Source organism: Heloderma suspectum, chromosome 4 (genome assembly GCF_057233095.1).
Source record: "Heloderma suspectum isolate Gila_16-S chromosome 4, 16-S_ref, whole genome shotgun sequence".
NCBI classification, from domain to species: Eukaryota; Metazoa; Chordata; class Lepidosauria; order Squamata; family Helodermatidae; genus Heloderma; species Heloderma suspectum.
In genome coordinates, this window is record NC_139461.1 from 200,418,587 (window position 1) to 200,433,924 (window position 15,338).

Genomic DNA, 15,338 nt, shown 5'->3' on the forward strand with positions numbered 1-15,338 from the left:
CTTGATCCTAACCAACAGAGATGACTTAGTGGATAAAGTAGCAGTTACAGGAACTCTGGGGGAAAGTGACCATGTTATACTTGAGTTCATGGTTCTAAAGGAAGCAAAAGCCGAGTGTAGCCAAATGCGTACCCTGGATTTTAGGAAAGCTGATTTTATTAAACTCAGAACAATGATAAGTAAGGTCCCATGGCAAGCAACTATAATGAGAAAAGGAGTCCAAGATGGGTGGGAGTTTTTTTTTAAAGGAAATTCTCAAGGCACAATTACAAACAATTCCAACAAGAAAAAAAGGTGGAAGACAACAGAAGAAGCCAATGTGGCTTCACAAAAAGCTTAGAGATGACCTGAAAACAAAAAAGCACACATATAGGAAGTGGAAGGAAGGGCAAGCAACAAAGGAAGAGTACAGGCAGGTAGCACAGAATTGCAAGGATGGTGTCAGGAAGCTGAGAACGAGCTCAGGTTAGCGAGGGATGCTAAAAGCAACAAAAACCCTTTCTTCAGCTACGTGCATAGTAAAAGACAGAAGAAAGAAATGGTGGTTCAGCTATTAAATAAGGATGGCAAAATGATAACAGATGACAAAGAAAAGGCAGAAGTGCTCAATTCCTACTTTGGCTCAGTCTTCTCCCAACAGAGGGTCTATGACCCCCCTGGCAAAGGCAAAGTACAGGCTGAAGGGGCAGGATTGCAGCTTGAGATCGATAGGCATATGGTCAAGGAACACCTAATTACTTTGAATGAGTTCAAATCTCCAGATGAACTGTACCCTAGAGTAATAAAGGAACTGGCAGAAGAACTCTCAGAGCCGCTGTCTATTATCATGGAGGACAGGTGAAATGCCAGATGACTGCAGGAGGGCTAATGTTGTCCCCATCTTCAAAAAGGGTAAAAAGGGGGAACCTGGGAACTACAGACCAGTCAGTCTGATATCAATCCCTGGGAAAATTCTGGAGCAGATGATAAAGCAATCCATGTGTAAGCACCTTGAAAACAATGCAGTGATTACTCGAAGCCAACATGGATTTGTCAAGAACAAATCCTACCAGACGAATCTGATCTCATTTTTTGATCAAGTAACCTCCCTTGTGGACTGTGGGAATGCTGTGACCATCATATGCCTCGACTTCAGCAAAGCTTTTGACAAAGTGGCCCATGATATCTTGATGAGCAAACTAGCTCAAAGTGCGCTAGATGAAACAGTGATCAGGTGGATCCACAGTTGGCTACAGAATCGGACTCAAAGAGTGCTTATCAATGGGACCTTCTCAAACTGGGGAGAGGTAACGAGCGGGGTACCACAGGGCTCAGTCCTGGGCCCAGTGCTCTTCAACATTTGTATTAATGACTTGGAGGAGGAGGTCCGGGGAATGCTGATCAGATTTGCAGATGACACAAAATTGGGCGGGATAGCTAATACTTTGGAAGACAGAAACAAAATTCAAAGTGATCTGGATAGACTGGAGCACTGGGCAGAAAACAACAGAAGGACATTTAATAGGGATAAATGCCAAGTTCTGCACCTAGGAAAAAGAAACCAAATGCACAGTTACAAGATGGGGGATACGTGGCTCCACAACACTACAAGCGAGAAGGATCTTGGAATTGTTGTCGATCACAAGCTGAATATGAGCCAACAATGTGATGTGGCCGCAAAAAAGGCCAATGCTCTTTTGGGCTGCATTAATAGAAGCATAGCTTCCAAATCCCAGGAAGTACTAGTTCCCCTCTACTCAGCACTGGTTAGGCCTCATCTAGAGTACTGTGTCCAGTTCTGGGCACCGCACTTTTTAGAAGGATGCAGACAAACTGGAGAGGGTTCAGAGGAGGGCAATCAAGATGATCAGGGGCCTGGAAACAAAGCCCTGTGAAGAGAGACTGAAAGAACTGGGTATGTTTAGCCTTGAGAAGAGAAGACTGAGGGGGAGATATGATAGTGCTCTTCAAGTACTTGAAAGGTTGTCATGGAGAGGAAGGCCAGGATCTCTTCTCGATCATCCCAGAATGCAGGACACAGAATAATGGGCTCAAGTGACAGGAAGCCAGATTCCGGCTGAACATCAGGAGAAATGTCCTGACTGTTACAACAATATGACAATGGAACCAATTACCTAGGGAGGTAGTGGGCTGTCCCACACTGGAGGCATTCAAGATGAGGCTGGACAGCCATCTGTCAGGGATGCTCTGACTTGGATTCCTGCACTGAGCAGGGGGTTGGACTTGATGGTCTTGTAGGCCCCTTCCAACCCTACTATTCTAGGATTCTATGTGAGCACATATTGCTATCTTTAGTAGACTAAAAATTGTGAGCCTTATCAACATATGCAACCAGCAGGAAAAAGACCTTATTCATTTGTTCTGTATATTCCCCTAAAGGGGAGAGGCCATAACTTAGTGGTACATCACATGGGGCAGAGGAAAACAACTTCTGATGCAATGTTGTGTTGTTTTGCTGATCATATGGAGGTATGTGATAAAACTAGAAAGCTGTCATTTGGAAATGAATGCCTTAAATACAGTGGACTGAATCCAGATTTAGTCATACTTGGAGCAAACCCACTGAAATCAATGGGATTTAAATTAATCATGACTAACAAGTGCAACAGATTTCAGTGACTCTGCTCTAAATATAAGAAAATCTGGATCCAACCCTGTGCTTTGTGTGAGCTAATTTCATACTGTCTGTAACATTTACTGCTTGACAATGGCAATGGGGGACTTGACTGATCCTCTGTTGTGCTGGGGGGAACTGTGCCTGCTTAGGGCCAACTAAGCAGAATGTACTATTTAATGAGGCAGATATTTTCAGAAAAGCTGAAACTGGCTCCGAAATCCACAGTTCACGAGGTCACTAGAAGTAATCAGTGCTATAAAGGGAAATTCAAGTTTATATTTCCAAGTACAAGTGGTCCACTGTTTGTTCACATCACGCTATTGATGAAGATTGCTGCCATTCTTAGTCAGTGTTTAGCATCTAACATGATATACTCCTCTTTTCAAAATGTATTGGACAAAAATTGCTCATCCATCAAACTTTGGGACATATAGTAATCAGGGCTACTCAGAATTGGGTAAACTTTGGGAGTACATTTCTGAACATGGGGAAAGGAGGGTGCAATGAATATATGAAGCTGCCTTTGTATGCAGAAGATCCCAGGTTCAATCCTTGTCATACTGAGTTAAAAGGATCAGGTAGTAGGTGATGGAAAAAGATCCCTGCTTAAGACTCTGGGGAGCAACTGCCAGTCATTGTGTGTCAATGGTCTGACTTAGCTGTCCTTTTTATTTAGGTCATAAAGTCCTGTTGGCATAGAAAGGTTAAAACAAATGTCTACCTCACATTAATTAAGGGAGTGCAATTATATACATGATGCAGATATATTTGTAAAGCTAAATGAATATTTTTCTGGAACAGTTGGTTTAGATATTCAGCAAAAATATAAAGCCTTTTACCTAGGACCAAGAGGATTTGGAAATCAAGTGGGCACATATGGAAAATTAGAAGGCGAATGTTTATCTGATAGCTATCAGACTTCCTTAGTAGGATCACCAGCAGCAAGAATCAATAAAGGTAAGCAATAGTTCCCTACTAAATCATCAGCTCCAAGAGCTAGGATAGGCTACAGATGAGTATGTACTTGATGGCAAATCCTGGTTTGATGCTGCATAAAGCGTTAATTGGATAAAACAAATGAGTTGAATAAAAACAAATAAAACATAATGACATAAAACATAGTGATGGTTTCACATGTTAAAGTTTTCAGATGATGTTTGCAGTTTTCACATGGATAATGGAACTTGAGGTCTCAACTTGTTGGGAAGGAACATACAAAATCATCAACAAAAGCTGCAATCCTATACCCGTTTATCTATGAGTAAGCTCCATAGAACTCTGTAGGCCTTAGTTCTGTGTAGAGATGTATAGGTTTGTTCTGAAAGTTGGTTTCTTTTTTTCTCCATATATCAGTCCTTAAATAATTTGTATTTATATTACTTTAGAAGTTGCTTGTCGCCAAAAGAGCGTAAAAAATGGGAACAGAAAATGCAACCACCACTGCAAAAATAAAGAAGCATGTGGACATGACTGCTGTGAGTTTCTTTCATTTTTTGTGACCTGTATTTGTGAAGGACCTGCTTGCAATTAAAAATTAAAACAATGATCCAGTGTATTTTCTGAGCACAGAAATGTGTACATGCAGCTCTGCACACATCTGTACACTTGTGTGTGCTTAGGAAGTGGGTCTGCTGGAGGGAATCTAACATACAGAGGAGGGTGGAGAGAAGGATGTGTGTGATGCGGGACTGGATTGTCCTCAAAGTTATTATAGAAAATATTACTGCAAAATAATTAGATTTAAAATAAGAATATGAAATATAAAATATATTGTTTCTATAAAATGAATAGCATTTTACAAAATACATCTGACATTTTTAAAGAGTGTGAGTGTGTGTGTGTAATGTATTTAGAGAGAGTCCTTACTTCACCTCTTACCCTGGCACCACGAGGGACACTTGGTAAATTGGATTAGATTGGTGTCTAGTTACCCCAGCTATATCACTGGCTAACTAAATTCATCCCCAAACATTTTTAAAAATCAGTAGCTACCACCGCCTATTGGCTTAAATAGCAATAGGGCTCTTAAAGATATATAAGAAAGTAAAAGAAATAATATCTGTTAAGAAAGAAAAGGCAGAATATCTGCACAATGTCTTTTAGAATCATAGAATCATAGAATAGTAGGGTTGGAAGGGGCCTACAAGGCCATCAAATCCAACCGCCTGCTCAATGCAGGAATCCAAGTCAGAGCATCCCTGACAGATGGCTGTCCAGCCTCGTCTTCATTGCCTCCAGTGTGGGAGAGCCCACCACCTCCCTAGGTCATTGGTTCGATTGTCGTATTGCTCTAACAGTCAGGCAGTTTTTCCTGATGTTCAGCTGGAATCTGGCTTCCTGTCACTTGAGCCCATTATTCCGTGTCCTGCACTCTGGGATGATCAAGAAGAGATCCTGGCCTTCCTCTCTGTGACAACCTTTCAAGTCCTTGAAGAGCACTATCATATCTCCCCTCAGTCTTCTCTTCTCAAGGCTAAACATGCCCAGTTCTTTCAGTCTCTCTTCATAGGGCTTTGTTTCCAGTCCCCTGATCATCTTTGTTGCCCTCCTCTGAACCCTCTCCAGCTTGTCTGCATCCTTCTTAAAGTGTGGTGCCCAGAACTGGACACAGTACTCCAGATGAGGCCTAACCAGTGCTGAGTAGAGGGGAACTAGTACTTCCCGGGATTTGGAAGCTATGCTTCTATTAATGCAGCCCCAAAGAGCATTGGCCTTTTTTGCAGCCACATCACATTGTTGGCTCATATTCAGCTTGTGATCGACAACAATTCCAAGATCCTTCTCACTTGTAGTGAGAACACAACACTTCTTGTAGTGTTGTGGAGCCACATATCCCCCATCTTGTAACTGTGCATTTGGTTTCTTTTTCCTAGGTGCAGAACTTGGCATTTATCCCTATTAAATGTCCTTCTGTTGTTTTCTGCCCAGTGCTCCAGTCTATCCAGATCACTTTGAATTTTGTTTCTGTCTTCCAAAGTATTAGCTATCCCGCCCAATTTTGTGTCATCTGCAAATTTGATCAGCATTCCCTGCACCTCCTCCTCCAAGTCATTAATACAAATGTTGAAGAGCACTGGGCCCAGGACTGAGCCCTGCGGTATCCCACTCGTTACCTCTCCCCAGTTTGAGAAGGTCCCATTGATAAGCACTCTTTGAGTCCGATTCTGTAGCCAATTGTGGATCCACCAGATCATTGTTTCATCTAGCCCACTTTGGTAGTGCTAGGAGCCTTCTCTCTGGAAGCACCCCAAGGCTCGCTCTTCATATAACTTCTACTAACTGCAGACCCTGAACAAAAGACTTGGATGTATATTTATAGTGAACCTGGCTGTGAAATTTACACGAGGGCATAACCCGATGTAGGAATGGTTCCCTAGTATAGAATATATGTCAGGGCAAGTCTGATCTCCTTAGGGCAGCTCTTGGTGGTCCAAGCCAATATACCTGCAGTATCTGGATGAAACAAATGGTAGCAATATGCAACCTTGCCCCTTAGAAATGGAGTCAGATTTCTGCTCCATTACAGACATTCCTAAACTGAACATGTTATATTCCTAATTTTTCCAGGATAAAAATATTTTAAATGAATACAACTATAAAATAAACATATCATGTTATCTTTCTTAAAGGTAAAATTGGAGTTTCACAGAAATCTGACACGAAAGAAGAGTCCATGTTTTCTTCGTATCTTGCTGATTTGAGAAACCGGAACACAGTATCTGCTGTTCCCCCAGTCAAACGATTAAAGGTGTACAGATGCAATAATTCTTTGTTCTTGAACTTTGTTCCCAGAAGTTTGTACATTTGCAGTTAAAGTATTTTATTAGTGAAATATAGTCACTGAGATTGAACATTTGCTATGAAATGGGCAGAGAAGTTAAACAATATAAATTGATTAAGAAAGACCCTAGGAAAAAAAAAATAAGGATGGCAGTGACAGTGGAAATTTTCTGAGCAACATACTTGGGAGTAAGTTTTATTGTAATCATTAGAACTTATTTCCAAGCCAATTTGTTTAGGATCAAGATGTAATGCTAGAATTAATATTCATAAGGAAGTAGCTTAACTATTGCAGTGTAAGTGCCATAACTAGTTTGAGAACATAGAACTTTTCCTATAGTAACACTGGCTGATTAGAGTATGAAAGTTTGATGGAGTAGTAAACCAAGATGGGAATCATATATCTATGTTACGCATTTTCACTGGAGCCAATGGGATTAGAACTTGGATTAAGTTAAGACTTCTTGTTATCAGGTTAGCAAATTTGGGAAGGGACGCTCTTTTCTCTGTCTTAAGGTTTCAAAGCTGAATAGTTTGCACCTCTGTAGGACTGCCATCCATCCTTCCCTCTTGGTAGAATTAGACAACGCTGGAGATTTGAAACTGCTCTTCACTTCTTGCAGGATTTTTCTCCAGAGGAGAATGACTTGGAAATTGATAATAAGGAATGAAATGTGATTAACAAACTTTAGATTACAGCCAGCCTGGGCTTGCTGAGATGCTCACATAGCTCCAAGCTGCCACTGACTAAATTGGCTCATTTAAATCTTTTTTTTTTTTTTAAAAAAAACACCTTTTCTACCACATAAAAACACCTCTCATGAAGTGAGGAAAAATAATGTTCTATGCGACTTTCCCATTCCTGACAAGGTGTCAGAAGTATTCACTTTCTAGTTTTATTTGTACATACATAAAGCATACCAACTCTTATCATATATGTGCATTGTAATAATCTCTATATATTTTAGATGCAGATGTTGAATAAATCTCAAAAGGTGGATCTTAAACAATTTGCTTATACTCCTAAATCTTTCCTTCCAAGATTGCCAAGGTACTGTACTACTATAACGGTGACAATAATCTATCATCCAGTTTACTTGTTCTCTTTACTGTCAACCATCACAACTTTATATTCTATATACAATTAGTTTTAAGGTTCAACTTTTTTCTGATTTTGTTCTCTTTTATAAAGGTCAGAGTGTGTACAACATTCAGAGTTCACTTTAATGGAAGTAGGAAATGATCCTGATATCCATGAAAAATTTCCACTGGAATCAGAAAGTTGCAGAGAGAGTGGTAAGCTGCTAGTGTTGTCTGAGGTTTATTCTCCTAGGGCTCAATCCAGCCAAAGCTAAACACTTTAGACTGCAATGCTATACCCAATTTCCTGGGAGTAAGCGCCATTGAACTCAGTAGACTTACTCCTAAGTAGACAAGTATAGGATTGTGTTGATAAAGTGCAATGGGTTTCCACTGCAGAACTGATTTCAGTTCAGATCAGTAGGACTTAAAACTGCCTAGCTTTAGCTCCGTCATTCATCACTACCTTTTAAAAACAGTTTTAGATTTATTTGTAGCATTTTCTTTGCCATGGGATGACATAGAGGAAATACTGGGGTGACTTTGTCCTAGTTCCATGCCATCCTAGCACATTCCTACTTTTCTAGATTTTGAGGGGCAAACTAAACGATCTGCTAATCACACAGAGCAGAGCTATGCGTGATTGGCTCACTTACTTGAGTGTAAGCACTCACAGCCCTGATTCAGATAGGAACCATGGCAATTCAGGAGTGGGGAACTTACGCTTTCCCCCCTCCCATTTTCATCCTGAAATTCCACCCCCGCCCCCAAGGTGGGGTGGAAGCTTAAATCCCCCCTCCCAAATCACTGCAGTCCAAATCTGAATTGGGGCCATACATGCCTACACTCAGGTAAGCAAGCCAATCATACATAGCTCTACTATGTGTGATTAACAGAACATTTAGTTTGGTCCTGAAACTAAATGATACATTGGATTATGCTATTTTTTTTTTAAATTTCCAAGACTATCTCTTTATCAGCCTTGTAATGTTGAATGTTTAGGGTCAGATAACCAGTAATTTGTAAAGCTTGTGAAATTTCAAATGCAGTTAGAGCATATTTTATAAGGAGCATGGAATGAAGTGGCTTGGGCTTAAAATGATACCTGTTTCCTGTTACAAATAATGGATACCAGTTCCCTAAAATAGTGTTGAGGATACAACATTTGCCTTCCTGTATAAATTAAACAAATTCCCTAGGGAATTTTCAAATAATATTGTAAGAAATGATGCTTCTGTCTCACTTGTATTACCTTTATGCTCTATTATAGGTTTCTTTGTTAGCAAGCTGTCTGCAACTTTAAATGAAAAGAGTCATAGGACAATGATTTCAAGCAAAAAACTCCGAGAATCTTTAATGAACAACTTGACTGATATAGATAAAAGCTGCTCTTTGTTTTCAGAACCTTTGAATGTGAACTTTGAATTAGGAAATGAGGTTTGGGATTATGATGATGGGAGTTTAGTACATGCCAGCACTTTTATTGGTGATATGGAGAAAACTAAAAATTCAGGTAAAGCAACTGCATATAACATCCATTTCTGGTATAAATCAACCATGCTTATTGAATGTAGAATCCATAGTATCAGCATGTGCAAAAAATCCCCAAACCCAACAATAGTGCACAAAAGATTAAAAAGTGATTCAAAAAGTTTTTGTTATGTGAGGAGGGGAAAAGGGCAGAATATAACTTCTAAAAAGTAACATAGTTTGCTCATGCCCACTCATCAAGATGAATATCAGAACTGGGGTATAGTTCTTAAGACTTTATGATGCTGGAGCCTGTCTTAGCTACTAGTTGAAATTCCTCTTTTGAACTACTGAATGTATGGATATAAACCAGTAAGAATTTGGTCCTGTTTAATTAACTATATATAACTGAAGAAACAATTTAGATTCAACGTTTTCTATACCTACTAGGCTAACCATCTGACTGATTCACTTTTGCTTTGAGTACTAAAACCTTTATGGATATGTCAGTCATGTTTAAGGTATGTTTAGTTTCCACATGCAAGATGTTTGGGTTTTTTTATGTTTTAGAATCTTTTCACCTGGGATCTACAAACACATGCTTCCAGAATTCAGGAAAAGCTAAATCCTTTTACCAAAATACACAGAGCAAAACACCTGGTGCACTTTTAAAAAGGTATGTACATATGGTGCCAGTCACACATATACATGATCCAATACGTATTAGGATGTGCCTGACATTTAAAACAGCTTGCTGGAATACTAATTACTTAGGAGGGGTCATAGCTCAGTGGCAGAGCACCTGCTTTGCAGGCAGAAGGTCCCAGGTTCAATCCCTGACATCTCTAGGTAGGGCAGGAAAGAACACCTGCCTGAAACCCTGGAGAGTTGCTGCCAGTCAGTGTCGACAATACTTAACTAGCTGGACCAATGGTCGGCTTCAATAAAAGGCAGCTTCCTTCATTCCTATGTTGGAACAGTGGGACCACTCTAACTTTTGAATGCGTCATTTTAAAATGTATTTATTGAATTAGTTTAATAAATGTATACCCTACTTTTATATTATTTATATTAAAAGTAGCTAACCACCTGGTTAAACCCCCATCATAAACTGTAGACATCCAAAAAATCAATAAAATTCAGATTCAAAAACATCAGTAAATCAGTTGAAAGATCCAAAGCAGCAACCATCAGAACTCAAAGGCCTACTGAAAAAGGTTGATTTTAGTGCCCACCTAAAGATCCAAAGGAAGGAGCCTGGCAGAATTCCTCAGGGAGTGTGTTCCACAATTACGTGTCACTACCGACAAAGGCCCTTTCATGTCTGCCCACTCACTGTATCTCTAACAGACATGCCACAGAGCAGAGCTTCTGAATGTGAACTTAAGGCTTGGTCAGGTGCAGATCAGATAGATGGTCCTTAGGGTATCCTGGTCCTAGACTCTAAAGGTTGACACAAGTACTTCGAACTGAGCCTGGAAACATAGAGGTAGCCAATGAACATGATGTAACATCATTTTATGTTTATCATTACATATAAACTGTTAATAGAATTGTTTTAGAACAGGTTTAGTAGGGAAAACCCTGAATAATGAGGAAACATGTTTTTGTTAATTCAGAACATTTTGTAAAGTGATGCTATTTGATGCTTTCTTACGTAAACATAATTGTGTTTTGATTGTGTATATTTGCTTGAATATATAGTTCTACCCAGACATCTTTTTCTCCTTCTCGTTTCTAGTAAAGAGTCAATAGGTTCTCTCCCAATTAGGAACTAGGCTTTTCCACATTTTAACAGGTGGGAGGGCTGTTTAAACCCCGTTGATTCTGGGAAGATGGAAACAGACTCTGCAGTGTTGGGAGTTCAGTTATATGGAAGCTTTTATCTGTGGATAATACTGCCAAGCCTGAGTGTCCTCAGGATAGAGAAGTGTGCCCTAGACATCCTGCAGTCTTCTAGTCTGCCCCAAATGTGGTCCAAAGGGGAACAATCTTAAGACCTCCCTGAGGAAGAAGACATGTTTCTGGACTCTGAGCCTGAGACTCTGATTCAAACCTACAGTTCAGTGAGGAATCTGAATCCTCTTCCGTATCAGTGCACCGACTGGTCAAGACTTCTCATTCACCTGTAGGCATTCATTTGAAATGGACACAACTGGAAGACACCTAATGGTGTGAGCCTTGTCCTTATTGGAGCAATGATGTGCTACTTCAGGCTATTTCCTGGTTTTGGAGCTGGTGCCACTGTCTCTGCTGTTAGCTACCTTCCGTCCAGCTATATAAACCAAAGATACTCCCTGCCAACCTCCTGTCAAATGCACAAATTACTCTGGGTTTATCCTTGAAGGCCTTATCTGCCAGCTTAAATAGGAAATGCTTTAGCAGCAGCCTGACATGTGATCAAGAGAGTTTAAGACACTTCAAATTGGCCTAGTGAGTGCTAATCCACTCAATTGCCTAAGATGGTTGTGGTCACCATCCAAATTTATAAACGTTTCCTAAGTCCAGGACTGAAATTCACATTTCTATATGATCAAGTGTGGAAAGCACCTTATAGATGCTAACTTTGCTTAGAGCATGGGCACATGAGCTTGTAGAGGATAATGATGTTAGAAAAGAGTGCATCTGCATGGAATATTTCTGCACTCCTGGTTCTGTGCTTTAGAACAAGATTCAGCATGCAGGAAGTGTCCCCAGAGAAAAAGGTACTCAGGGTATACGTGAGCCACTACCATGAAACCTGTCATGTCGACGGCACAGCTAGCCAGTGGTCTTGGATTCCCCTGCATCACTTCTGGCTGAGCAGAGAGCCAATATATGCTGGGGTCCATAAGAACTGTGACTAGTGGATCCTGTAAATAAGCCCTATGCAGTAGTGTCCTAAATGTGGGGAAAGAGAAAAATGCAGCAATATATATGTTTGCTACAACTAGCCAGAATATACATATTTTGTATCTGTTTAAAATTAAAGTGCTCAAAAATGATGCATAACTTGTCATACCAGTGGCTTGCCACACTTTAAAGCTGTATAAACATTCACTTTATGATTTTATTTCTGAGCTTTTATTTCTGCTTTGGGCTCTGTTTGGTTTTTTTAGTTTTTCCATATTTAAAGAGAAACCTGATACCTGCCTACAAAATTCTGACTCTCCCTCCTTGACTCTACCATTAAATGTGAAATCACTTGCAGAATATGGAAATAAAAGCATCGTAAGTGAAATCATATAGATCTGATATTCTTACCAGCCCAGTACTCTGCTGAATGTATATATGTAAATGTCAAGTTTCTTTATGCTTCTGAGAGGTTTCTCTGTCCCCTTTGTTTCTTACACTTACATTTCAGAATGCTTAGGATTCCATTACATGCACATTTTCTGGAAGGTTGTAGATTCTCTCTGCTATGCCGGGGTGGGAAACTGTTGGCTCATGGGTCAAATGTGGCCCACAGCACCTTTGGATGCAGTTTGGATGAAGGCCTCCCTTCCTCAGCTCAACCCCTGTCTCACAATTCAGCTTCCCCCAAGCCCCCCATTCCAAGTCTAATTGCTGAGATGGAGGCAGCTGGGGAGGGAAGTCTAAAAATCTTGGGTAAAGACAGTAAGATAGATGCCTGATGACTACTTTGGGGAGGGCGTTCCAGAATTGGGGCACCACCACTTAGAAAGCTGTAATATTACACCACTGGTGTAATATTAGTGTTGCACAGTTGCTTGTATCAGCAAAAATGCAATGACATCCAATGTTTGACCATTTGTGTATCAGTTGCAGTTGTGTTGTCACATATTATTCCAAACATACCAGGAATCATAATTATTCTGTGGCAATGCCTTTGGTATATTCATCTCCTTTCTCATTTCATCCAGTGTCTTGACTACATAACACTATAACTCACCATATTTCGCCATGAAAGGTGTTGTCATAGGAGTAACTTTGACCCATGTCGTACAGAGCAATGTTCTGGACCAAAGTATAATGTAGGCTACTGGTTGTAGCATGGAATCAGTGCACCTCATCCTTAGCACTTTTATTTGCCGGTATAATGCCCACAGCATTGGGCCTTAACCCTAATCTTATATAAGCCATGTTCAGACATCATGATAACCCATGGTGGCTTAATAAGCTACTCACAGTAGCTTATTTTTTAAATAGTCAATGATGCCCCGCCACACTATCAGGATAATAAGCTACTGTGAGTAATTTGACTCACCCCCCAGGCCCTCTGTCCTGCTGCAGTCCTCCTGCCCGAGCATTGGAAGTGTTTCACCTCTGGAGGTTTGCAGGATCTGGACAAAACTTCTTACACAGCCTCCCCCGTCAGGAGGCACCTGATCCACCATCAAACCCCTGCGTGATCACTCACCAAGGAGTGAAAATCCCGTGTGCACCAAAAATACCCTCTCAGGATTTTTGCTCCTCTGGGGTAATTGCACAGGATTTTAATGGTGGATTTGGTACCTCCTGACTAGGGAAGGCTGTGTGTGAAGTTTGGTCCTGATCCTGCAAACCTCCAAGGTTTTAAAGCTGCCACCCCCTTTTTGGTGCACACGGGATTTTCACTCCTTGGTGAGTGATCAGTTATTTCCCCCCATAGACAGTGCAGAAATAGATTATTTCTGATGTTTCTGTTGTACAGAGAACACCTGTGAGGAGCAGAGCAGCAGCGAACTGAATCGCCATGCTGCACAACTCTTTAGGTGAGCAAAATAAATCACGGTGCCTGACAAGGCGATATGATAACCCATGGTGGGTTAAATAACTCCTATCACAGACCATGGGTTATCAGAGTGGGTTATTTTGGCCAAATAAGCCATCGTGGGTTAAAAAATTCCCAACAGATGACACAATAACCCACAATGGGTTAAATAAGCCATTGTGGTTTATTTAACCCATCGTGGATTATCGTGTTGTCCGAACCCAGTCACTGTCCTAAAACTCATACATATAAATTCTTTAACCTATAATTTTGAATAATGCCCACAATATATCAGTAACATGTGGATAGCACCTCGTGTAGATTTCTATTTTGGGTGTGGCATTGTCTGGTTATTTTGAAATTCACTTTTCTTCCTGTGATTTTTGTGTTTTAGTTTGGCTTTCAAGAACAATACAGTTCTCCACAAGAGCTGAAAAGTACACAGTCAATTACAGCCTCAGAAACAGCCTTGGGCTCTTACCAAGTCACTGGAAAGGGAGACTTTTTTATATGTAACAAAAGAATGACAAAAGAGGCTGATCTCAGGTAATGAAAAGAATTTGTGTAGGTTCTGCCAGAGCTTGGTGTTCAGTTTGCATAATTGTATCTAAACACATATTTCAGAAAGGTCATACACTTACAACTAACTGCCTGTCTTCAGCTTTCTATGCAAATAACTGTACTCTTAACACAACAGTTTTGTTTAATAGCACTACATATTGTGCTCCCGATAAAATCTAATTTTACAAGGTTTGCTATATTAAACGCAATGTTTTCTTTGTGTCTTCTTTTTCCTAGGCATCTGCTTTCTGATGATAATATTGAGCCTTTTCTTGGAATATTTGATGGCATTTTCTAATACCGGTAAATAAGGTACATTGCTAGTGATGAAAAATAAGCCCTCATTTTGAGGATGAGGTCTTCAAATACCAAGTCAGGATTTTCTACTTTTTGATTTATAGCAGTTCATTAATAGTCAATTTTGCTACATGGGCTATACAGTAATGACCAGAATGCTATATGGTTTACTTGTAGTATTTAATGTACAATGCATCTTTAATAGTTATTCAAATACCTTTGCTTATATGAGATTGTTGATCATAATATTGTCGAAGATAGGGTTCCTTGAAAGCTTTTTTTTTAAAGAGGATTGTTTTCAAGCCAAGTCATTTGTTTTGTTTCAAATTATATCCAGTTTTATTTTAGGAAATAAGATTATCTTTGTAATATGCATCTTCTAAGTAAATACATTTGTGAACAACTCTTACATTATCCATGGAAAAATACCTTCTTTGTGGGATTCTTATAGTTGGCAGTTATTTGCATTAAATTGATTTTTTGATGCCTATACATTATGTGAAACAATGAGAACTTAAAATAAAAAGGAATAAAGTTAGTCTGAAATTTTAATCTTCTTTTAAGTAATATAATCAGAATTCGTATTTTATTCAACAGCATTAGATCCAAAGGGCCTGTTCCATGAATGGTAGGCTCTTACATTCACAGAAAATGTCTTCTATGAATAGAAGGGGTTCTTCTGTGAGCAGAACTCTCCTTCCATGAGCAGTATAGGACCTTTCCATCTTACATGGAGAAAGATTCTCAGAATGCTGCAAAATGTGTGTTCAGGTTTCCAAGGGGAATATCACCTCACATAACTCGGTTCACTAATTGGTGTTTTGATATTCCTAAATATGG

General features: G+C 39.8%; 1 protein-coding gene across 1 annotated transcript in view; it reads left to right on the plus strand.

The window, feature by feature from the left end:
• Nucleotides 1-15,048, plus strand: part of HFM1 (helicase for meiosis 1) — a 120,526-nt gene extending 105,478 nt beyond the window's left edge. Inside the window, exons 30-39 of the mRNA XM_084851938.1 lie at nucleotides 3,419-3,574; nucleotides 4,003-4,092; nucleotides 6,247-6,365; nucleotides 7,366-7,448; nucleotides 7,590-7,693; nucleotides 8,748-8,990; nucleotides 9,518-9,623; nucleotides 12,046-12,157; nucleotides 14,035-14,186; nucleotides 14,439-15,048. Of these exons, the coding sequence (XP_084708064.1) occupies nucleotides 3,419-3,574; nucleotides 4,003-4,092; nucleotides 6,247-6,365; nucleotides 7,366-7,448; nucleotides 7,590-7,693; nucleotides 8,748-8,990; nucleotides 9,518-9,623; nucleotides 12,046-12,157; nucleotides 14,035-14,186; nucleotides 14,439-14,499 (1,226 nt within the window). The 3' untranslated portion in view covers nucleotides 14,500-15,048. The remainder of the gene's footprint in view (nucleotides 1-3,418; nucleotides 3,575-4,002; nucleotides 4,093-6,246; nucleotides 6,366-7,365; nucleotides 7,449-7,589; nucleotides 7,694-8,747; nucleotides 8,991-9,517; nucleotides 9,624-12,045; nucleotides 12,158-14,034; nucleotides 14,187-14,438) is intronic.
• Nucleotides 15,049-15,338: the final 290 nt, after the last annotated feature.